Below are 25,804 nucleotides of genomic sequence, written 5' to 3'. Positions count from 1 at the left end.
AAGTCTTATTTCTGTCCACTTGGACTTGTGCCTTTGTGATGCATTATAGTCTCTCCTCCCCCAGATCAGAAGGGGCTTCAGCTTAGGTTTCATGCTGGGGAAGGCAAAATGGTCCCCGGGAGGCAAGTCAAGTAGGTGGTGAGCAAAGACTGTGATGATGTGGTCAAAAAACAGAGGCGCACATTGGACTGATACAATAGAACCCATGTTACCCAGCTGAGCCTGGTGGACGAATTCAGTGCACAACGTCATGAATGTGGGGTTGACGGCGAGCAGCATGCTCCTGGCCACTCTGTTCATTTAATGAGCTGCCTTTGGGCTGAGATACTGTGGACATTGTGGACAGTCAGTTGTCATGTGAAGGAAAAGCGACCAGTGTGATGTACACAGAGTGATATAAAATTAGTAGCTGTGCTTGAAGCGGTCCAAAGATGCACAAGAACACGACCTTGAAGGGGTGTGATCTTTGACTTCTGATTAATCGTTTTATGAATGCAGTTTTTGAACTTTATTACTGAACCTCACAAGGCTGTCACGATAATTTCCCACACACCGTCGGCTTGTTGCTATTGGCTTTCAGCAGTGATATTCAACTGGTGGGTGGACTGACAACCTGTCAAGCTCAAGAGGAGGAGGTGGGTGGAACTCGATGATTAGTCTGTTCCCCAAACAAGCAACATTAATTAACCCCGGCAGGTAAACAGGAAGCGGATGGGGTGCATCTTAATACTCTGTGTCGATACGTGTGAAAATGAACGTGAGGTCCCCCCAGAAAGCAGCTTGTTAATTATCTCATTTAAAATGATGAAATTGAAACTTGAACCCCACAAATGAATTAATTAGCCTAATTGTTGGCGGCTGTGTGTGTGTGTGTGTGTCCCCCACTTAATTTAGTGTTAATCAGATGAACTGAATATACACACAGCTATTAAACATTTCTGCAGAAAAACAAAGATTTGGGTGTAATTATGAATGGTGCTTAAAAAAACAGTGCAGCCAGGACAAATAGAAACTTTCTGCAACTCTGCTGGTTGACTTTTATAACAGCCAAAAATTAAATGACACATGAACAGCCATCTGGAAGGAATTAAATCAGAGTAAACACTGATTATATGATAGGAAGCCGGTCAGCTGTGATGTGTGTGTGTGTGTGTGTGTGTGTGCACTTTTTTGTAGTTAATGAGGTAAAATATGACAAACAAACAGCACAGCGGTCATTTAAATCTGCTTTACTGTCTCATTTATAAGCTGATGGAACCACAGGGGCTCATTAGAGTTGATGAGTTTGTGAAGTTTGGGCCTCAACAGGCTGCTATGACCTCCGACCTTTGACCTTCTCTTCTGATGTGATGTGTATTGGCTTTCTGTAACGTTGCGTGATATAAGATGTGAGGCTAACACACACACGGAGGCCTCCCCTTTACATTCCACTGACAGTTGCTCTAATGAGATAGAGGAAGGGGATGGAGTTAAAGGTCACGCTCGGTGGTCGGCAGGCGATGACGGATTCCTGTCTGTAGTGGAAGTCAGGGGTCAGCCGGCGGCAGACACACGGGGTCAAAGGTGGAGCGGTGAGATGGCAATGATGTTAAAGCGTATTTGCAAATCTGAGCTGACAGTTAAAGTGAATTTGCTGCATTTTAGAAAAGTGTGTCATTTGTTTAAATTTGTTTAGCGTGAGCACGAGGAATACAATGTGCATGATCTTCCTGTTGTTCTCTCTATTGTCTGTCTTAAAAACAGCATTTAACAGCATGTCTTTATGTTCTACTCAGCACTGCTTACTGCAGTCGTTCCTCCAAAACTGTACTGGCCATTAAAATATATCTTTTCCGTTCAAAAAATTGTTCGTACTTCATCTGAATATCAGGTTTTAGTAGTCGTCAGTATTTAAATCTGCCAAATTAAAATGAGCAACTTCCAAAGTTAGGAAGCTGTTGATGCCGAATACCTAGATTAGCATACTAATGTAATGCAAACTCTAGTCGAATTACCAGAATATATGCAAAAGGAAATGCAAATAATTGCCGGTTTTCATCCACTACCATCCTGCGTATCTCAGGATTTGGCTCATTGAGTTTATAAGTTTTGCAGAGGAAGATGCTTCAATGAGTGAACCGAAACAGTGGGGGAAAGAAGCTGCAGGAGCATGATTAACATGATTAAATAGGGCATTTCCTTTACTAATTTTTTGACTACATTAAAAATGCAAACCAAAAATGATGGATGGAAATGTACCGAGTGCTTCCTTGTATACTTGTGATGGAGATTTCCACTAGATCTTCCAGAAAACAGATTGAAAATGCCTCAAAAGTTCAGCACAAGTTCATTTGAGGCTTAAGTCCATTGCTGTGTCAGTTCACAAACTAATGGTTGAGCACATACCACATAACCACAGTCACTTTGATTCCTGTGTCATATCCCACTTTCACTGGCCTTTTCTCTCTCTCAGGAGTTATAAGCAACGGCTGTTTATGTTTCAGTGATCATTCAGATGTCTGACTATTCAAATTTTTTAAGATGGGCTTGAAAAAAATATGAACCTTTAGGTAAACTATGCAGCCAGAAGTATTTGGAGACCTGAGTCGTCCTGTGGCTGCTTCTGCTTTTTCTCTTTTAATCTTTCTTCCAAAGGTTGGATAGGTTCTGTGGATTTGTTGGAGGTCCAGTGTAGATGTGAGAGTGAGGCCTGGCAAGCAGCTGTCTTTCATCTCAAAGGGCTTTGATGGGTTTGAGCTCAGGGCTCTGTGCAATATTAAAATTATGCTGTAACATTAAAATTACCCTTTAGTTGATTGTCATAGAAGGCAGATATGGGTGTGCATGTGCTTCTGCAACAAAGCTCATCAATCACCAGATTTTCGTAGATACTGAGATGGGCTTTATAGAAAGTATCTCATTATGTCCAACACTGATCGAAAGGTGAAAAGTGTTTTTTTTTCTGACTACATCACAGCTGCAAACACATGGTTTCACTGTTCTATACGCCACCACCTTCAGGAGACCCAACAGGGCTCTGGTGCTTTGCTGGCTTAGGCTACGTCCACGTCCACACTAGCCCGGATAAATTTGAAAACAGTGTTTTCATCTGAAAACGCTCCGCGTCCACACTAGCGTTTTCAGTCGTTTTCACAGAGTTGTGCATCCACATTGAAACGGCCGAAAACTTACGTTCCAGTACTGCGCATGGGTGAAGAACAAGAAGATTTGGCCTGCCTCAGTTCTGTCTGCCGCTTATTTGCTTTCCAGCTCTTTGAAACGTTGCGGCAAAACGTTGAGGAAAAGCACCAAGTTTTTTAAATGGACTAACAATGAGGTGGAGTTGTTGCTGCGAGTAACACAAAAGTACAAAGTTGCAAAAGCGAGTGAGAGTTAAAGAATTTGAAGAAAAGCTATCTGGAGCATGTACAAACTGATATTAATCTTTAATAGGGCTGTCAAAATTCAGAGCAAACAAAACAACTGCTGTATAATGCCCTCCGCTATCTTAGTGTAATTGGTCACATGACTACATCACATGACTAAAATGTGCCATCGTTTTCGAAAAGGCTCCGGGTTCGCTGTCCACACTGCGACGCAAAAACAGTGTTTCCAAATGTATCCACTATGGAGAGCGTTTTCAAAACGCTGAGTTTTCCTTGACCAAAATGCCATCTCAGTGTGGACGGAAGGCCAAAACTGAGAGACAAAAATGTGTTTTCAAATGAAAATGTATTAGTGTGGACATGGCCTTAGCACCAGTCAGAGGTGTAAGTCCTGACGGGCCGTTTTCCACTGCATAAACTTGCTTTAGGGACGTATAATACCCAGGCACCTTCCGAGTAAGATGTTTCGGGCATATCAAACTTGCAAAGACACCATGGGAGACTCACAACACACTGGAAACATTGTGGCTCGACTGGCTTGGGAATGCCTCAGATCCCCATGGAAAAGTTGGAGACGGTGGCCTGGGAGAGGTCACCTCTGCTCGGACTGCTGTGGAAAACGGCTGGATGGAATAACAAACTATAGAACTGTGTAATTGGGTGATTTAGATCATGACATTCTGCTCAGGCTCCCAAAAAGCCTTGATCTGGCTTTACTGCAGTGTTAACGGCGCCCTGGATGATGTGCACTGAGCTCCCTGTGCTCTCTGTGGCAGCGGATATGTGGGATTTACAAGGACTCCACTCACATACACAGAGGTGTATCTCAGATGTCAGTCAGAGGCCATCTGCTGCTGGTTTCTGTCTCTTCTGACTCAGCACATCATCTCTCCTCTCTCTGTCCTTTCACTGTGCATGATAGCTCTCACGCCCCGCTGTCCTCGTCTAACAGTGAGCCAGGCAGTTTTCTTCAGACACAATGAACTGAATTCTCAGCCTGCAGCGACTACCAAGCGACAGATCTGCTCAATTTATGGAATCATGAATCACAGCGAGAGCAGACACGACTCAGAATACAGTTTGTGTGGTTTACAAGGCGAGCTGAGCATTTTGCACTGCACCCAGCGAGCAGCCAGTCCTCGCTGCGGCAATCAGAATGGTGATCAGAAATTTACCAATTTGCCAGTAAATTTACACAACAGATTAGATCGGGTCTGGAGCGTGTTGTCGGCCGTGGCGGCTCTGAGTATGTGAACATGTCAGCTGAGCAGAATGTGTGAGGCTGAGTGACAAACCGGCGATATGAACAGCAGAGCACAAGTGCAGCTGTAGGACATGAACAAAATAGTAACATTTGCAAATAAAAAATAAAACCCTTTCTAATGTCTGTCAAACAAACCTAATCTTTTGTTTGCTAAGAAGACCACGAATGAACCCCAAAGTCTATTAAAAGTCCTGAGATTGACCCTTGATTACAAATGTAGATTGTTGGCACGATTCTACTACTACTACCACCTGTGTTATCTCAATAAATGAGCACACCTGAGCAGAAAATCTTTACATTTGGTTTTAGATTATAAAACCTGAATCCAGTTCAGAAAGACTTCAGCTTCCCACGCTCATGCAAAACACAAAACCACATTCAAATGAAGTCCAGTCCAGACCAGAGAGTAGCTTGACCTCCGCCATTTGAGACAAACGTGCCCTCCTACTCCTGAACTCCCAGTTTACCCTCCAGCCTCCCACTGCCCCGTTTCCCCCTTTGTCTGGCCATTTAACGACACTCTCCACCTTCCCTGCTGTTCTAACTATGCACCCACACACCCCCTCTCCACTTCCCAAAAGGCTTCCTTTTGTGGTTAACCGGCTGATCACATTTGTTTCTCAACAGGCTGCTCAGGAGGTGAGCTGGTCAGTGTTGCTCTCCTTCTGTTTCTCCTCTATTCAGTCCCAGTTTAAAGGGGAAAAAAGGAGCCACCAGCTTCTAAAAGAAACGTACAGTTTACTCTGAAGCCAGTTTCGTTTTTTTTATTTATCTAGCTTTAGGCAGCACTTTGTATGGTGCCGTGGTTGAAGCCTATATAAACGCAAGTTGTACCTGAAGTTGATCCACAGAACTGAGTTGAAGAGCCAATTTGAAAAGAATTACTGACAAAAATCAAAGCTGCCGCAAAAATGGAGGCTCTGAAAGAAGCTGAAATGTCATTTTATTCAGAAGCTCAAACTGAAATATCAGTGCTCAGAGGAGCTGATGTGGCTTTGTGAGTGTCACTGACTTGAAGTAACCCCAGAAATAACAACAATGATGAAAAATATCCAGAACAAGCACAATGAAATATGGGAAGATGCTTTGAATTGTCTATAAACAGTGAAAAACAGAACAACATATTGTGGGTGTGCTCTTTGCAACAATCCCACTACTAAATATGAATGAGATAAAAGGAGAATGTGTGGAGTATTAACATTTATTCTGTGGACTGTAGACATGATGATGTGTGAATCCAGAGCAAGAACAGAAGAAAGGGAGGTGGAGAGAGGTTTGGGAGGGTGGCTGCTTAACTTCCTCTTCTTTCTTTTCCTGAGCGTGAGACAGAATACGGGCAAACACGGCGCCTTAATATATATATATTAATATATATATATGTATATATCTTTCTACGTAGCACTCATAATTCTTATTCTCATGTATATATCTCATGTATATCTCATGCACATATCTTTCTTTCTACATAGCACTTTAATTCTTATTGTCTGCACTGAAGCACCGCAGCAATTTCCTAATGTTGTAAACCTCAACATCTGGCAATAAACCCATTCTGATTCTGATTCTGATTCTTAAGAGGTACCGCTGGAAGAGATTAAGGTTTTTCCTTTAATTAGAAGAAGCATCCTCTGCCTGCTTGGAAATTCACTGTTGTGAACCACATTAACCCCTGGATTGCAGTACCAGCTGAATGCTGTGTCTGATTTTTTTCTGTTGCTAAAAAGCAAGACGAAGGGTTAGAGAACATTCAAAGAATCCTACTAAGGAGGTCAGAGGTCACGTGTAGAGATCAAGTCATATCGTACAGAGCATAATAAGAAGAAGCAAGTAACTGTAGAAGGAACTGTCAGTGTTCTGCTTGTAATTCTGCGTCTGTTTGGATATGATGTTTCCACTAATGATGTCTGACTTTTTTTTTTAGTTCTTCCCTGTCAGCTGATGCAGCATGAACACAGCAGCAGTAAAGAAGCACAAATATGAAATTATAGGCCTGATAACCAGTGATTATCTTGATGTTTTGTTACACTTTATTCTTACAAATGCAATTGTGGCAATAAAGTGTAGGTTAGATTGTTGAAGGTCCGCTTGTCCACCGGTTTGTTTCTAATGTTTAGCCACGATAAGTTTGTGTGTAAGTTGCTAACTGTTCAGAGCAGTTACCAGCCAGCTGAGCTCTTCTTGTTGAACAGGTGTTCTAAAAGTGTCTCCTGTATCCGTTGTATGTTTGGATAACAAACATTGTCACTGTGGGGCTGGCCAAACTGTACATGTAAGTCAGTGAAGTCATGCACTGACCTCATTTGTTTGTATAAGCAAGCTTTCTGTCTAATTCGTCATCTGTATTCACGTCCTCAGTCAGTGCACAGTCCAGCTAATGTCAGGGTGTTGGTTTTCGAGTGCTTCTGTGACTTGTTTTGTAGATAAACCTTTCCTATAATTCTATAATTCATAATCTTTATAATCTTTATAATCTCTTCTGCTATTTGCACATTCTTTACTGTAAATTCCTAAGTTAATTTGTAAATTTTGTAGTAAACTGTAAATTGTAAATATTGTAAAACTTTTCTTCTGTCATTTAATGGTCGGGCATTGTACAGCTACAAGCATTTCACCCCCATGTCATACTGTGTATGGTTGTGTGTGTGTGACAAATAAAATTTGAATTTGAAAATTTAAAGTCTCGCAGTGACACGCTCAGTCTGAGGACTGCTAACATCCCAGGTCCAGCTGAACCATTAGACAGATAACTTTTGAAATACTTTCTGTAGAGTTGGTTTGGCTGCACTGATGGTTAGCTGTTGGAAATGAAACATAAAAGTTGGGTTTTCAGTTTATTTTGCCATACAGAAAGTATTTAAACATCAAATCTCAAGAACATCTCTTGAGGAAACTAAAGTTTGGGGTCATAATCAAATGCTAATGGTATTTTTTTTTTTAGGCTAGTGTCTTTTAACAGCTCATGCAGCAATAATCAAGCTCCCATTATGTGTTTGTTCACCATCTGTACTGCATGACCTTGACACAACATTAATATTCTAACGTGAAGAGCTGAGTACAAAAGCAGAGAGCTGATAACAGCGGCAGCATTCGAATCTCTAATGCTAACAATGACCGGCAGCATTAATGTGAATGTTTCTGAGAGCCCGAGATAATGCCTCATGCTCCCAAACACGGCGTGTGCACGTACAGCTTGCCCTGTTCCGTCCTGCCGCATCTATATTTAGCTGCCGTTCGATCCCCGCGGTGTGTCAAGCAGTCGATAAAATCAGCCGCTCGCCGTCGGACATTGTGTCTGAACATGATCCACCTCCAACCCGCCCAGCCTCCATACGCACCTCTACCTCCGCCCCACCATCGAGCAGGAAGTGTCGGCTTCTGTCTGAACGCTTCCTCCTCCCGTCTATCTGTACAGATGAAAAACGAGGGCTCGCCGCTTGAGATGGAGAGATTTCAGTCCGCTCAGGTGTGGAGGTTTAATATCAGCAGAGTCACCTTCACGTCCACGATCAGTCAGCAGCAGCAGCAGGCAGAGGCGGGGAGGTCAAAGGTCACAGAACATATCTCAGTGAGCACTGAACGATGACAGAAACAAGTACGGGGGGAGGGGGGCTCCTAGAGGTCAACTTACCATATATTTGTTTATTTTCTCTTTTAATGTCAGATCTTTTGTTTGTCCTTACGTTTTCTTTTTTTCATCTTTACATTTTTCAAAATCAGAGATCCTTGGGTTCATGCTGCATGTTAATGTCTTCTTTCAATATAGTTTCAAAGAGGTTTCCAAACACTACAATATAAATGCAGTTTCCCATAAATGTTTCTTAAAAAAACAGGTAAATCTTTAAAAGTAAAAACCTGAAACCAAACTGAACACTGTGGCTTAATGCAGTCATTCTTTCCAGAACAAGCCAACTTCACATTACATTTACAGTGTAAATAGATGATATGATATAATGATATGAATATAAACACAGTGCAGAAATCAGTTATCTGCAGGGTGGAGAGGTTTGGCATGTACCATGTGACAGTTCAAGCGTGCAGCAGATTGCTAGTTAGTAGTTTAGTGCTTTAACAAGTCTGAATCTGATCATACTGTTGTTAATAACAGGCTGCTTATGTAGGTTAGTTTTGTAGTGAACCAAAAATGATCCCTTACAACACAAACAGATGGAGCCTAAATGATTAACAGCACTTAACATTGAACATGACTCCATCTGTTTATTGCTTGTTAACCTTTTTAGCTTCCTTAGCTAAGCTTTTATATTACCATTGATGAACCTCATTTGATTGAAACTTTGATATCTAGACATTCAGGTCAAAACAGTTTGGACTTTGCATAATTTTGGGATCTGTGGTGAAATTGTGGAGCATGGCTGGTCAGAGCAGGATGTTGATGCCTTAGAAGGTTATCGGGAATCAGATAAATTTGAATTATGGCAAGGTTTTTATTCAGATAACCTTTTAATCATACCTCATAACTATAAAAAGAGCAGAGAAAAACTTACCTGACCTCACCTGGTAAACAAACCTGGCCAATCAGGCAGTGAAAGATTTAAATTGTTAGTTTTTGGTTATCTGGAAGTTATTCAGCAAGCACCGAACTGTGTATTTTTTGGTTCTGGGCATTTAATAGCATCACTATGAAGACTCATTGCCTCCTGATGATCAGCGTTACCTAGCAGTATTACAACATGCTTTCTAATTTGACTTAAACTTTATCCTAAACAATGTAATTTGCTGGTGCCTGGTTCAGTTTGATATGTGAATCAGCTTTTGCCAACCTTCCTGTGAGTCTTGGATGTCTCTCTGTCAGAAGAGATCAGATGAAAGTTAGCTGATCCGTAGAAAGAACCTGGGTAGATTTGTCTATAATGCTATAAGACCTCCGTCTCTTCTTACTGCTTTTTTACCCTCGCAAAGCTCAACTAAATCTCACAAACTCCCTTTTTCTGCTCTAAAAACAACTTCCAGGAGTCAACTGAGCCCATCACAGAAACAGGAGGACAGTTCACATGATGACGTATTCTGTCAACTTCTGAAAAGTCCAAAATTTCTGAAAATGTTGAGGTTTGGTGAAACATGACAAAAACACCTCAATCCTGCCACAACAGGCCATATCACAGCTGCCAGTCAGAGCAGCAGGTGTTGTATTAACAGTTATAGCAGATGTTGAGTGAGTGAATCTAGATCGGTTCAGATGATTTTGTAGGAGTGGATGATGATGGCGACATGCATGATTCACCGATTGTCTGGTTTTGGTATATATCTTATGACTATTGCTTCTTTTATTAATTTTGTTCTTTTGTAAGGTGACCTTGGGTTTTTGAAAGGCGCCTTCAAATAAAATGTACTATTATTATTATTATTATTATTGTGTGTGTGTGGTGGAATGCGTGGGATAAAACACATCTACACCCACTCTAAGTTGCAGAATGTCAGTTTAATCGGTTGCATCAGCGTTACATGCGGCTTCAAACCTTCATACCCTGGACATAGCGAGATCACCAGGTTGTTGCTGGGAAGATGCAGGAAACAACCACACAAAGCCACTCTACCAAGCATTTTCCCACTGCGAAGAAAGGACCACAGATTCTAGTTTTTGTACATCTTGACTGGTCCACTATAACAGTAATATCAATCACACCCACTATCTGTCATGTAGACCCTTCTCTCACCGTCGAGGGTTCACGGCAGTGACCAGCCCTGCTGTATGTATCCCCCCCACGGATAACGTTAGCACAGCTCTCTCCCATCTGCACTACACTGTGAGCAGACAGTACCAGACTCACCCAGTGGGAGTACACATTTTAATCAAGCTTGCTTAAAGACTGAACTTCCCAAATTTGTACTGCAAATGCAATGTTTCACCATTGAGGAAAGCTCACCGGAACATGTCTATTCCAACTCAAAGCAGGCAGAGCACATCCTCAGCCTGTCAGACCATCTCTCACTGTTCCTCATCCCGCCATACACCCCCCTCAGGAAAAAAACAACCCAGGTATTATTAAAACTTGGCCTGAGGGTACACTCTCTCTGCTGCAGGACTGCTTTGCACTCACAATAAAATGTATTTGAACACCTGGATCTTCAGCAATACACAGAATCAGCACTGTCCTACATTAAGTTCTGCACTGACAGTGTCACGGTTGATAAATGCATCCAGGATTATTCCAACCAAAAGCCCTGGCTGGCTAGAGAAGTATAGACACTCCTGAGAATCCACAATTTTGCCTTCAAGTCAGACAATAGGGCCTGGGTCTCTAGTGCATCGCCAAGTGCAAAAGGCAACACATATGTGACTGTCAGTGCTTGCTCATTTTGAGACAAAGAGGACCCACACAGTTATGCAACCCTCATTAACATCTAGCCTCCTCACGCTCACATGAAGTGATGTGCCTACTTAAGATGGGGAATGCAAGACAAGCTGCTGGTGTACTTGGGAAGGTAAAAGCTTGTGCTGACCAACTCTCAGGGTTTTTAGCCAAGATTTCTAATCTTCTCTCTGACTCAAGTTATCATGTCACCTTATCTCAAGTCAGCTATAATCTCTGCCTTAAAGAGACCTATCAACAGACTAAATGGCTACATAACAACAGCACTAACAGAAGTTTGTATCTGAGTACATCAAAGACTCTCTCCCTGCTACCTTTGACCCGTATCCGTTTGCTTATAGAGACAACAGACCGACAGAGGACACCATCTCCACTGAGCCGTTTGGAATACCAGGGTCAGAATGCGCTTTGATGATTACAGTTCTGCTTTTAACATAAATATCCTAGTTTGAAAAGTTGTCTGAGCTAGACCACCCATCCCCCCATCTACGCTTGGATGAAAGACTTTGTTACTAACCACCCACAAATAGTCAAGGTGGCGCCCACTGTTCCTCCACCCTCACACTTAGCAGTGGCTCTGCTCAGGGATGTGTGTTGATGACACTGCTGTGGTTGGAGGTGACAAGTCACCATAAAGATGCCAACGCTGTCTGGGTGGAGCTCTGATAATAACCTGGCACTCAAAACCAGTGAAACCACTGACTACAGGAGAAATTTCTGGGATCCTCCTTCACAGACGACAGCCTCCTACCATGCCATCATTGATGCCACTGATGTACTGAATCACAGTGTGGTATGTTGCTCAGTGGCAGACAGGAAACCTTTGCGCAAGGTTATCAACACCGCCCAGAGAACCGTTTGCTGCCGATCGCCCTCCCTAGAAGACTCTCAGTGTCTCAGCAGAGCAAAGAAAATAATCAAAGACCCTTCCCACTCTGGACAGCACTTGTTCACCTCCTGCCCTCAGGCAGTGCAGGTGCATAAAGAACCAGACAAATAGCCTTGAAAACATTTTCCCCCTGGGCCATCAGAACTTTCAACAGCTTTAAATAAAGGAGTGCAATAGCTATCCTGTAGTGAGTGGCACCCCTTTAAAGCCCAGTCATGTGTGAAACGTGTGGACGTGCGTCTGTGCTTAATGCCTTTGTTTTTACTGTTTATTATATTTGTTTTTAAATGTTTTACCTACTGTTTGTACTGAACACAAGAGCTTTAGTAGTACTGTCAGTAGTAGTGTTAGTATTGGTATTATTATTATCTAACATACAGGTGTCTAACTGCTTAAAATATCAGGTCACACAACAAACAAATCAAGCAAGATGTTCCTGCAGATGTTTTCAAAGGAAGAAGCTTTACCACAGAAAACCGGTTCCCTACAATACACCGGATCAAGATTAACGGTGAAACTATTATTGTTTCCAGGATCAGAGAAAAAGGTATGCACTCCTTGAAAGACTTGGATCGTTTGTTCCGCTGCCTTGGCCAGACTACTTGAACGGCTTCTTTTAAGTTGTTTTATGAGCTGAAAAAACATCAACGAGTTTCTCAGAGTTGTCCAACAGGTTCCAGAACTCTGTAATTCCCATGTTTGGTTGCTTATAAATATAATCCAACAAAGTCAATCAAATAATCTTGTGTGGAACATCCCTAACCATAGTTATCTTGTCTTATTAATCAGTCATTAAATATATTAAATGCTGTATACATTCTAACTAAAACTGAAAGACGGTATAGTTTAAAGTCGATGTTGGAAGGAATGCAGTGAAAGGATTGGTCAGAAAAAGCTTCAAGCTTTACCAGGAAGCTGCTGTTTATTTGCTGTTCCAGGCAAACAGCCTATGATGTTTCTCTTAAACATTTCATAACTTCACAAGTTTAAAATCATAGCCATGATAAGAAACTCTTCACCCTAACGTCATTTTGTGGTAGCAGTTACAAAAAGTACCATCTCTCCTTCCTTTTATCTGACTGGGTTGTCACTTGAAATTCACACCTGAGGGCGACATGTGATCTGCATCTAGATAAGAACGAAGGCCGGAATGTATTGCAATGGTATTCGACTCTCACTGTGATCTCAGTGTCCTTAAAGAAGATCTTCAAGTTCACGTGTTATCCGTGTCTTAGTGCTGTTTCATGACTGAGCCAAGTATCAGCAGATAATAACTCTCTTCTTGCAAAAAAGAGCATATCCGGATACGGCCACGGAAAGGAACTGTGTACATGATACAGTGGGGTTCAGCTTGGAGTATGATTGGAGGATGTGTGCCATGGAGCCGGTGCATTGAGTCCTCACAGCTGGATCTGGAGCAAGTTCTCACAAATAGGGATAAATATATATATTTGGATAAGTGGAAGAAATAGGATGGATGGCTAGGTAATAAATGTCATTACACTGTGTTTCACATACAACTCCCAGAAAGTTGATTCTGTTCATCTGAATGTTGCATTTTCTGTGGGAGAAATGTTTCGTCAAAATGAGTGATGACATATTTCTCGCACTGAAAACGCAACGTTCAGATAAACAGAACCAACTTTCTGGGATTACCTGGATGACTGAGCAAGAATCAAGACACTGCTACAGTGCAGTTTGCATTCATACTGCACTGTAGATGAAAGACTCAGTACTGATTACTGCACCATTCTCTGTGACAAGAGGGGCCTACTTAGATTTGCAGAGAAGTGCCTGTTTTTAGAAATATATTGTGACCAGTGCTTGTGACCAAATGGAATCGAGTTCTGTGGGAAAAACACAGATTAAAAACACGACCTCCCAAGTCCATCAGACTGGTATATAAACCTGATGAACAATGCACAATGTGAGCAGCTGTTACTTAAATATCCAGCTGAAGCTTGAAGTATCTTGGTATCAAGTGCAAATGGCAGTCAAGACAGGGCCCTGCAATCTCAAAGTCGTGACAAATGTGAAAATGTATTTGCTTGAATCATAGCGTCCTAGGGTATTGTGGTTGTTATTTTGTTGTTTGCTTGGTAGATTACAAAATAGAAGGGCTGAATGGGTTCTATTTTACTCCGCTGTATGTTTGGATGGATGAATCCCGGGTGTGTTGTTGTGTGGCCTACATGGAGCCACTTTGTCTTCTTTCTCTGCTGCTGCCTTTTCCTTCCTCAGCCAAACAGCTATACAGAGACAAACTGTTACACTTGCGTGCACATACACACACACACACTACAGTATGTTTATATATACATCCCTTTAACTCTTGCTGTATAGCAGAGCAGCTGGGCAGAACCTGCACACTGCACAAGTATCACAGCACACTTGAGTAATTAATTTTCAACATGGCTGGGTTTTCACCATGGCTGGCTGTGTGTGTGAGTGTGTGTGTGCAGTAGGGAAGGTAGCTGCCGTCAATACTAATTTGGTACCAGAGAAAACAAATGTATTTAATCCCTGGTTGTCTTGTCCTGTTTTGCTCTCCCTCCCTCTCTCTCTCTCCGTCTCTCTCTCTGTGTCTCTCTCGCTGTCTTGCCTTCCACCTCACTCGCCCCTCGCTCATCCCACCCCTCATCTTGCAGGCTGATGGCCATTAGCACTGCAAAGGGAATTTTAATGTAACGCCGGCTTTAGTGGGAAGGGATGAATATTTTAAAAAGTGAAACACTGATTGTCTGATTGTAGCAATAAAAGAAGGACACATCTGAAGAGCGCACACATACACTTAAACACACGCGCGCAGGATTGTTTGTATCCGACACACTGAAGTCCTGTGTGGTTTCACCAAACCGGTTCAGCTGGTCTGACTGAAGATCTGTTTGTTTTGTCTCTGTGTTGCCTTTACGTCCTGTCAGAGAGCTGTGATGAGAAATGTTCCCATGGTTACGGCTTGAAAGCCTTCACTCGAGCTCAAACAACCCGAGATCGCCCTCCTGCTGCTCCTCAGTTGGCGCCGGGGTTTCCTATGTCATTTTTATCCCCGTCTGTCTGAGTGTTCATATTAGTAGTGCTTACACTCTGCCGTGCCTCGGTAATATTCCAGCAGTTAACCACCTCCAATATCACATTACATTCACTGCTCACCATTTCTATGCTAATCACACTTCTATTTTATTGTTGCTCATAAATTAATGTGCTTTTTTTATACTGTTACATTCATCTGCCATCATTACTGGCAACTCTAAGTGATAAACACAAAGTAGCAGTAACAGATAGTCACCTTTAGTGACCTTAAAAAAATCAAAAGCTTGAACTTGAAATATGCTTTAATTAAAAAAGAAAGTCCATCTGCTGAAAGTGGCTTTCACTGCGGGAGCTCTGTATGTGTATAAAGGCAGACTCATTGGCTTTGGTAGAACTGGAGCGGAGCTGGTGCAGTTCCACCTGTGAAAACTTCATAAGGACCACCATTAAAAAATGCAGAACTGTAATCAGTTTATCATTTTACCAGACTGAAAATCAGCTCGTATGGATTAGTCAGCATCACCCAGTCAGTCAGACTGAGCTCCACAAGGAAGAGCTCAGTCTGACTGACTATCATAACCGCAAACAATTCACCGGCTATGATTATGTTGGGCTTCCTGCTAACAGCACTCGCTCATTCTTCACACACCGTGACCAAATATGCCTGAATTTGTGGAACTGCTTGTAAAGTCATGCAGAAGACATATGCTGCGTTCCCAGCCAACAGAAAAAAACAGACATAAAACATGGAGTCTGCGATGTTTCACATGGTGCAGAAATGTATGCAGGTAGTGTAGGTGGCCTTTATATATGTTATGAAGAAAATGTTTTTGCTGCTTAGTAAAAAAGTAAAATCACAGTTCAAGAGTTTAAACAACTTTTTTTCCCCTTCAGAAATATGCAGTTGTTTTTGTACCTTTTAAAACACACAAAAGAGCACAGAGAGAAGAGCAACAGGTGAGCTTGAATGATTGTCTGTTGTTATGGAAACAAGGTGCGCAGTCAGCTTTTTTTTTTTCCAGAATAGAAAAAAAGCCTCGGGCAGCACTTTCTCCACAAACACACGAACTGAACCTCACCTGCTCTGCATTCAAGACATCTGAATTCTTCTGAAAAGCATTTGAATTGAGTTTTAAAGCATCTGTGGGAGAAAGAATGACATCCTGACAAACAGCAGGAGACTGAGAGGTGTGGGTTTGAGCAGGTGCTGTTTTCTCTGTGGGCCTTTGAAGAAGTCTGATTATTCTCAACTTTATGCTGTGGTTGAATGTGGAAGATCAGGTACGAGGACTAAAGAGTGCAGGGGTCATTCATTCTTTTAAAAACTTTAGGGCTGAAAAATGAAGCCAACACAGAAATGCCAAAAACTGTAGTTCCTCTGATGGCCACTAGACTCCCACTTTCAAAAGCTTGTGTGTTAAAGCTCATTTAGCCTTAATTCTATATAAAATCTATGGTTGTTGAATTTTTGTCTTTTTAAAAACTGAGGTTACATTTAGGGGTTGGCCTCTTTGACTGACAGGTGGATGCCTGCTCGATGTCTGCTGAGGGTTCACCTGAGCTAAGTGGACCTCTGGTGTATGTTACTGCAATTATGGGTGCTGCGAGGTTAATTGTACTAGCAGATCATCCAAAAAGTCAAAGATGCAGTTTTTTGTATGATTAGTTTTTTTTAAAATTTACGGATAAATAAGCCGTGTCTGAGTCTGTGTGATGAACCTGTGCAATTTATAGATGCAGCTTGTTAACCAAGCTGATAATGAAGCACTCCACCCATTTGCCCAATTATAAAAACTATGTCTGTGTAGAGTCAGCAATTTTTATTTTAAGTGTGTGTGTGTGATTCCTTGTACTGAACAGGCTCTGCTAGCAGGGTACTGAGTGATGCCATATGAGTGCATAAAGGAGTGTGAATGACTGATGCTGCAGCAGCACGAAGCAGGAGCCTGTCTCACAAAAGCAATTTCACAAGCCCTGCTAACGGTGTGTGTCTCCTGCCACCCTCAGACACTGTGCAAACGAGCTGGCCCCAGTGTTTTCTGGCATCTTCAACTCCTCACTGCAGGCATGTCATGTGCCTGCCTGCTTCAAGTCCTCTACCATAATCCCTGTCCCCAAGAAACCTAGGATCACTGGACTAAATGACTACAGACCCGTGGCTCTGACATCTGTGGTCATGAAGTCATTTGAGCGCCTAGTTCTCTCCCATCTCAAGACCCTCACGGCCCCCCTCCTGGACCCCCTGCAGTTTGCATATAGAGCCAACAGGTCTGTAGACGACGCCATCAACATGGCCCTACACTTCATCCTGCAGCATCTGGACTCCCCAGGAACCTACGCCAGGATCCTGTTTGTGGACTTCAGCTCTGCCTTCAACACCATCCTTCCAGACCATCTCCGAGGCAAGCTTTCCCAGATGAATGTGCCTGATCCCATCTGCCGGTGGATCACTGACTTCCTGACGGACAGGAAGCAGCACGTGAGGCTGGGAAAGAATGTCTCGGACTCCCGGACCATCAGCACCGGCTCCCCTCAGGGCTGTGTTCTTTCTCCTCTGCTCTTCTCCCTGTACACCAACTGCTGCACCTCCACCCACCAGTCTGTCAAGCTAATCAAGTTCGCAGATGACACCACCGTCATTGGGCTCATCTCGGACGGGGACGAGTCTGCCTACAGGAGGGAGGTTGAACGTCTGGTGTCCTGGTGCAGCCACAACAACCTGGTGCTGAATGCCCAGAATACAGTGGAGATTATTGTGGACTTCAGGAAGCACACAGCCCCACTCCCCCCCATCATCCTGACTGACACCCCCATCACCTCTGTGGACTCATTCCGCTTCCTGGGTACCACCATCACCCAGGACCTGAAGTGGGAGCCCACCATCACCTCCGTCATCAAGAAAGCCCAGCAGAGGATGTACTTCCTGAGGCAGCTGAAGAAATTCAACCTGCCAACACGGACGATGATGCAATTCTACACTGCAATCATCGAGTCCATCCTCACCTCCTCCATCACCGTGTGGTATGCTGGAGCCACTATCAGGGACAAACAGAGACTGCAGCGTGTTGTGCGCTCTGCTGAGAAGGTGATTGGCTGTAGACTCCCATCTTTGCAGGACCTGTACACCTCCAGGACACTGCGGCGTGCAGCCCGGATCTCAGCTGACCCTTCTCACCCTGGACACAATCTGTTTGACCTGCTCCCCTCAGGCAGGAGGCTCCGGTCCATTCGCACCAGAACCTCTCGCCATAAGAACAGTTTCTTCCCCTCTGCTGTTGGACACATGAACAATAACCACATGATTGTCCCCGCCACTAACACATGACCCTACGCTGTGTCACTGCATCATTTCATGTTTGGCACTGATCACCACCTGCACTCATGTATATATCTTTCTACGTAGCACTCATAATTCTTATTCTTATGTATATATCTCATGTATATCTCATGCACATATCTTTCTTTCTTTCTACATAGCACTTTAATTCTTATTGTCTGCACTGAAGCACCGCAGCAATTTCCTAATGTTGTAAACCTCAACATCTGGCAATAAACCCATTCTGATTCTGATTCTGATTCTAACGTGCAGACTGGAAATGACAGGAATGTAGCATTTCACAAATAATGGCTGTAAATCTCTCCAGTCCTTCAACACGCCTCCATTCAAACACAAGGGTAGCTTTGTGTAATATATGTTTGATAAGTGAAATGGGTCAAAATAAATGAAGAGTGAATAATCTCATGGATCAGATCTGTTGAAGAAGCACCCTCAGCACCAGTATGTGTTTCATGTTTAGCTGGAATTTTTTGTTTGTCATGCTGGTGTTCTCTTGTTGATTCCAATCATATTCTGTAATTCTGACTAGATTTCAGTTAGAGACTGAGCCTGGGGGCATGGTGGTGTGTTTTGTGTGATGAGCCCGACACACATGTGCGACCATGCAAAGTCACACACCTCGGTCTTTAGTTATTCATCTGTAGCAGCCTCTGCTTCTGCTGACACCAGCAGGAATCTTTAAAAGCGAGGAACAGCGCCGTTTCAGCTCAGAGGAATCCTGATGTCTTGTGCTCTGGCACCCCCGACCTGGAGCTCCCATGAAAGGAGTAGAAGGAAGAATGTGGTTAGACGGGTGATGAATAGTGAACACTCTGTGTGTTAGTGCGTTTGTTTTCACATTAAAACCACATTGCTTTGGAGTGACTCACTGCCATTCAAAAAGTTTAAATGTGTGTGATTGTCACTGAAGTGATTGTCACTGAAGCGTCTGAATAACAGCTACGGGTGTCGAAACCGTGTGTGTGTGCGTGTGTGTTTTTGTTAACACTTGTTAGTCCTGACGAAGCTTCAATGAAACCGGAGATGATCCAAGAATCACTGAAGAATGAAAAAGACAGTTTACAGTTTTGATTAATCTAGTCTCCGGAGATGATTGTGCAATTGGGCGTGCGTGCACGCGTGCACGCGTGCGTGTGTGTGTGTGTGTGTGTGTGTGCGTAATTTGAACCCCTCCAGACATACTGGGTGACACATTAGCTTTCCTGCAGTGTGTTCATATCCTCTAAGCTTCCTGTGCAGAAGTGAAGTTGAGCTTCAAAACAAAACAAACTGATCCTGGTTCAGATTTCAGGCTGAGGAAAACCAGTTTGATGCTTCATCACATTCTGTGGTCGTCACTCTCTCTACTAAAAAAAAAAAAAACTCTCGAAATGTACTGGAGTTAAACCTGATTACCCGATGTTCAGAAAACACCGGCATCTCCTCCAGTTTCAAAAATAAACTGGATTGTCTAGACGTTTACGAGAGAACAAACTGGGTCTGCGGCCTTAAAAATCCTTTCTTGATGAGTTTTTTGGGCTCAAACACTAATTTAATGATGAGCTAAAGTAGGAATTTTGACAGAGCTACATGTTATCATGTATCATATAAGCATATTTATGCTTACTATGCTAACTGCTACCATTTTCGGTAGCTTGTTATCTTGCGATGACTCCCACTAATCATTTCATCCAAGCTTCATCTACTTGTAGTAAACAAACAACCTTCAGATGAGAGGAAATTAGTCAGGATGTTCAGTCACCACCATTCCTCCAGCCTGCCACGCTTGAGGAATGGTGGAAACTAGTGAAACACCAACTTCCCCGTCCACAGTGAAGTCAGTTTTACGCCCCCAGGACAATAATCCCAGACACACATCAAACAGGATGGATGAAGCACGCTAACATTAAACGTCTGGAATGACCTTCTTAAAGGCCAAATACTTGAAATACAAAAACCAAGTCTGTGCCAGGAAACCAACGAGTTTAAATGACAATTTAACAATCAATCTAACAATTCTGCCAAGTCAGAAATCCAGCTGGGATTCCGCCAGACGCTTGGTGATGGCTAACTTTATGTAACAACTATTAATGGGGGTGCATTTATTTAGATTTATTTATACCTTTCCACACTTGTACATCCTATTTATTTTTCTAAGTGATTAAAGATGTATGCTGTGCTGTACAATTATTCCACCTTGGAAAAAGAACAGTTCAAAGAAATCTGTTGTGGGAGGAAGTCAGTCAAACTATAAACTAGAGGTGCCGCCGTCTCTCCCTCCATCGCTCTCTCCCGTGTCTTTACTCCTCTTCACCTGCCGTTAACTGAGAGATTGAAGCCGCTTCATTAAAAGCTGCTGGATGAAGTGCTCGTTCAGACGACTTCCTCAGCACGCTGGGAGAATCTGCTGACGATGGAGCGATGCACAGCGATGGAGAGGGAGGAGAGGAGCAGAGATGGAGAGAGCGAGGTGTAAGCATCCTACATTCTCACAAACAGCAGGGGTGGGCTGGAGGGACCCAGAAACAAAGAATTGTGTTTTTGTCTTTTCTGGTTCATTCCCGCTCGTTCTTGCACTTGTTTTGTGCCTCCTATCTGTCCTCTCTTCTTTCATTTGTCCTTCTTTCCACCTTCCTTTGTTTTTGGTCCTCTGTTTCCACTTTGTCTGCCCTTTCTTTTCAATTGTTTGCTTCCTTCCTTTCTTCCTCCTCAGTTTTTCATACAATATTTGTACACAAAGGTCAAAGGGTGTGACAGGATGATGTTCTTTGAAGACACAGAGACCTGAAGATGGGCACACAGATATATGGACAAACTGAATTTAAGGAAACTAGATCTGTCCCCGAGGGGCAGAGACAACAACAACAAAAAAAACCCCTGAAAATGCTATTTTAGCAGTTTCACTTCTGACAGCTGAAACGTTAGCCTGACAGAACGACAAACTGCAAGTCAGCAAATCAGGAGGCAGCGGGCTCGCTCTGTGTTAAATGCAGTCACATGCCCAAAAAGTGTGTCTCCTCCAGGCTGTTATGACTTGACAATGCTGTGGGTATATGTGCGTGTGCAGATGGAGCACTGCTGTAATTGAATTTTACCTCTCAAAAAAGCTGTGACATTATTGTATTAGAGGAAGGATATGCTGCTTGGCCTCAGAGAGGGGGAGAGAGAGGGGGGAGGGAGAGATAGAGGGAATTGAATTGCAGGAACTTAACTGCAGCAAAAAACCCAGTGACATCACCATCATATTCGACTGCTCGGAGCGCTCGGCTCTCTCAAAGAATCTAGTGTTAGGATTTATCTATTCAGGAACTCTCATGCTGGCGATGACCATCCAACCTTTTCATCTAGCTCACAGAGGAGAATCCAATAAACGTCTGCAGAAATGAAACCAAAGCCGATAAGGCAGGAGGTATCAGTGGTGTAAGAGCAGTGACAGTATTATTGTAACAGGCAGGTGGATATTGTCTGGTTTGGAAAAGTGATCAATTTTAGATATTTCTAAATCTTTCTACTTATTAATGTTGTACTGTCGGTTATATATCTGCATATATAGGCTTTATTTACTGGGATGTGTGCATCATTTTTCCAAAACCCCATCTAGTATTTTTGGTGCCTAAAAGCCGACCAAACAGCAAATGAAAACTAAACATCCCTCAAAACCATGTCGAAAGAATAAGAGTTTCATAGAGAAATCAAGCCCAGTCTGTTTTTGGAGAGAAAGTGTTTTCCCCACAGCCATAAATGCTGTTTTGTCATGTGGGACAATCAGGAAACAGGATTAACATTTAGCAGAGATGTCTGCAGGCCATCAAAATCAGCCTGGTATCGGAACGATGCTTGGTTAGCAGTGAAACAGCTGATACCAAAAAATGTTTTAAAATGATAGTCATGATGGTGACCTGTGGTTAGAACATGAGTAGAAGTGCGCCCAGAATTGATCCCAGAGGGATACTTGTGTCAGCCTCGGGGGTGGTGATTTGAACTAATCTGCAACAGCATTTTGGATTCTTTGTGATACTTTGATTTATTTAATATTTCCCACAGGAAGTATCTCCTAAACAAACCGTTTCTGTGTCAGAGCATTTGATATGAGCAGCGACTGACCTCTGTGGCTACAGTCACCAATTAGTCCTTTGCATTTAACCCATTCACTCAGTGAGCAACGGGCAGCCACCAATCCAGTGCCCGGTGAGCAGTGTGTAGGGACCCGAACGGCTACCCCGAGGTACCCTTGAGGATACCACCGTTCGGTGGATTTGAATTTCCAGCCTTCCATTCCTGGGCCGAACGCTCTACCTACTGAACTATCACTGCCCCATGTTTTTTTGGTGTTGAATGGCTGTTTTGGATACTAATGATAACATCCTAAGTGCTCGCAGTGGTGCTTTTGGTATTTCCCTGGCAGCTCTTTGGTGGATGCAGTTTGGCTGCCGAGCTCATTTGACCCGGTGGAAAAACACTCAGTTAATCTGGGGAAGCTGGGCAGCCAGTGCCAGCCAGCAAAGTCAGTGCAGACACAGCAGGTACTCGTCTTTGATTCTCATATTGCCTTTAGGTGTTAGAGACTCCTAACCTGTTCAAGCTTAATGAAAAATGTCTTTGAAAATCATCACCTGTTACTTCAACAAACTATGTAGAGGTGTTGAATTCTGTGTAGTCAGAAGCAGAAAATTGGATGATATAAAATTACAGATGGATATGAGGGTAAAATATTCCCTGTGGCTCATGGTAATTTAACTAATCGTTTTGGTTGGGGTCTTACGCTTTTAAATTACAGGAAATTATAGGATATGGTGTGAAATATACATCAGCAAATCTACTCAGAAATCACAGTGAAAAGACAATCCAGATGTGCTTTTCTTCAGCAGTGCAGTGTTAGAGTGAACGTTCTCTGCACATTCCTACAATCAGAAACTGCTAATAACTAGTTTAAAACATTTTTAACACGGCAGATTTGGCCAAATGTAAGAAAGCGGGGCTCAAAGAGAATTCATATTATAACATCCCACTAATGAGCTTATGGGGCTTAGCTTACTGGATGGCTTTAACGTCCATGATCATATTGGTTCTTAAATGGGCCAAAATGTTGGTTGGTTTCAAGACTGCAAAGGAAAATTTTCCATTTCTTCTGTTTGCCCACAAATGCTACATTTCCCACTGACCTGATTAAAGAACAGGGATTGTCTTGCCAAAAACATGTGAAAAATTACTCACATATACTCCAGACTAGAGTAAGATCACTGACCAGTGCAGAGAAATATATCCAACTGGTATTTCTGGGGCTTGAAGTGAACATATTCAGCAGGCTACTTATCAGCTGATGCTAACAAGTTTGGCTAACAAACTGCAACAATAAACTGTGCCAGTGCATGGCTGTAAGATACTGGAACATCACACATCAAAACTCAAGCCCAGACTTCTTAGATCTTTTTGATCATTCAGTCATTATTCATTTAAAATTTTCCATAAGACACCAGCACAAAAGAGGCCAACCATTTAATAATACATATAGAGTTTTATGAAGAGGAGACACAGGCTTTGTTTTGAGACTGACTCAAAATTGTAGCCAGCCTCAAGTGGCCATTGGAGGAACTGCTGATTTTCCACTTCCACCTTGTTTTCTTATTTTTTTTCAGCCAGGAAGGTTACTGATCAAACTTCCTGGGTCACATTTCATATCCCACTTTTTCCTAATTCCCCGCTATAAGACACTAATACATACTGTGGAAATGTACATCTCTCTGTCTCTTTCTCTCTCTCTCACTTTCCCCCCCTCTTCCTCTCTCTGTCTGTCTTTGGTGTTTAAGGTTTGAGGTAAGAGGAGCTGAGGAGGAAGTATCTCCCCCTGCACCTCCTGTAAGACGAGCTGTAACTCTCCACCTCCTCCCCCTCCTCCCCCTCCTTCTCAGCACTCCGCTCTGTTAGCATTTGACCGGTAGCTGTTTGTTAACCAACCCTGACCCACTGCCGTTTAATCTGAGCTGAGAGGAGGACAGACGAGAAGAGAGTGAGCGAGAGAGAGAGAGAGAAAGGTGATCACTCGCTCGTCCTCGCTCGTCCTCTGAGAGAAGGAGAGACAGGGTTTCGGCTTGCAGGGATTGGTTTCCAGGAAAAGTACTCACCCACATATACACACTCAGCACACGCTGTGCGGCTCCCACCGTGTGTCAATATCTGTGTGTTTGCACACAGTGACCTTTGACCCGGACAGCTTTACCTGCGGAGAAACAAACGTGTGGCCATAAAAGGACACAAGGAAGAGACGGAGGAAGAGGAGAAAATGGGAAATGGAGCCACGCAGAAGGTGGAAGGAAAAAAGAAAGGAAAGAAGGAGGAGATCATTTATGAGAAAAGAGGTTAAGTGGAGGAGAGCAAAGAGAAAACAGCAATAATAAAACAGCTGCACTTCATTTACACATCTGGATACTGTTCGCAGCATTTGTGTATTTGTGGGTGTAAAAATTTAATTCATGGTGTGCAAAGAGAGATGTTTGAATGTTAAAGTGATGGGGATGAAGGTGTCATTCACAGCTCAGTGACAGAGAGAGAGAGCAAGAGAGACATCAGGTTGTCTGTGTGTGTGTGTCCTGTTTGAAATTCTGCTCGTCTGTTATCTGACTCCATCCAAGAAATCCAGAGCGAGAAGGAGACGAATAGACACAGAGAGAGAGAGAGAGAGAGAGAGAGAGAGAGAGAGAAAGATACTTTTGCTCCCTCTTTCAATGTGCTCAGTTACAACAGTTTCATAGTTTCGTTTAAACAGCACGATTGTGCTTTCTTAACATTTCTGGGTGTTTTATCGGTTTAACCAACATTGACCACTTTTAATTTCCTATATTCTTCTTAGCTGCCATCAGCTGGGCGAGAGACTTGAGTGCGTTGTGCTACAAGCAACAAACGTAGCCTAGAGCGTGTAGCCTGCAGCAGAGACGAAGAGCAGTTTGCAGAGAACTAGAACTAGATAACTCCCTGCTTTCTAACTTAACACCAACTTTTTCTTTTAAAGTGGACACACAAATGGGTTTCTTTACTTTCTGACATATAAATATTGTTTTGATGGTGGGTGCTTATATTAAACATGGCCAAAAATTCCAAGAATTAGGTCAGAGTATTTACAAGTAATCCCTGTGAGCCAAAAGCTCAGGCTTGAGACGGCTCTGCTGTAGATGCTTGGTTTGCTGGAAATTGAAGCCAACAGGGATCCAACAGCTACAGTTCTTCTAATGGCCTCTTGAGGTTGGATCCAAAAGTGAGTCACTCCCCGCAGAGCCCCGTGTTAAACTGGCCAACTAAACAGAATTAAAAGCATGTTTTCAGCTTGGTACGAAAATGGTTTTGGCCTTTTCCTCCTTCATACTGACTGTACAGGAAATTATTTTTATTATTTTATAACATTTTATAATCCCTTGGTTGCTAGCAGGGTTTAAAGTTCAGGGTGTGGGTGCTGTTTTTTAGGCAAAGTAGGTGTGACTGCTTTGACGTCAGGAGTGCTGACACAGGGATTGATTGCTGTGCGTTCATTCTCACCTTTGCTCTAAGCTCCAGCTACATAGATGAGAATAAATCTTTTGAAAGTGAGTGTAAAGGATACAAATGTTCAGGGTGGCATGA

The 25,804-nt window shown here is 42.9% G+C and overlaps 1 protein-coding gene across 6 annotated transcripts in view; it reads left to right on the top strand.

Moving 5' to 3' along the window:
- The window catches only part of LOC146581743 (protocadherin-1-like), a 233,497-nt gene that overhangs the window by 47,528 nt on the left and 160,165 nt on the right, over positions 1-25,804 (top strand). Inside the window, exon 4 of one of the 6 annotated variants that reach the window (XM_085286470.1) lies at positions 16,885-17,013. The exons of 4 other annotated variants lie outside the window; for them this stretch is intronic. In XM_085286470.1, coding sequence (XP_085142596.1) covers positions 16,885-17,004 — 120 coding nt within the window. In that variant the 3' untranslated portion in view covers positions 17,005-17,013. Of the gene's footprint in view, positions 1-6,550; positions 6,584-16,884; positions 17,014-25,804 lie in introns of those variants that run through there. One more of the 6 variants, XM_085286479.1, reaches the window with a different exon arrangement.

Source organism: Mchenga conophoros, linkage group LG2 (genome assembly GCF_057382185.1).
Source record: "Mchenga conophoros isolate Kocher_MC1m ecotype Shallow Benthic linkage group LG2, M_conophoros_male_GT1.1, whole genome shotgun sequence".
NCBI classification, from domain to species: Eukaryota; Metazoa; Chordata; class Actinopteri; order Cichliformes; family Cichlidae; genus Mchenga; species Mchenga conophoros.
This window is presented reverse-complemented; position numbering and strand designations above follow the sequence as displayed.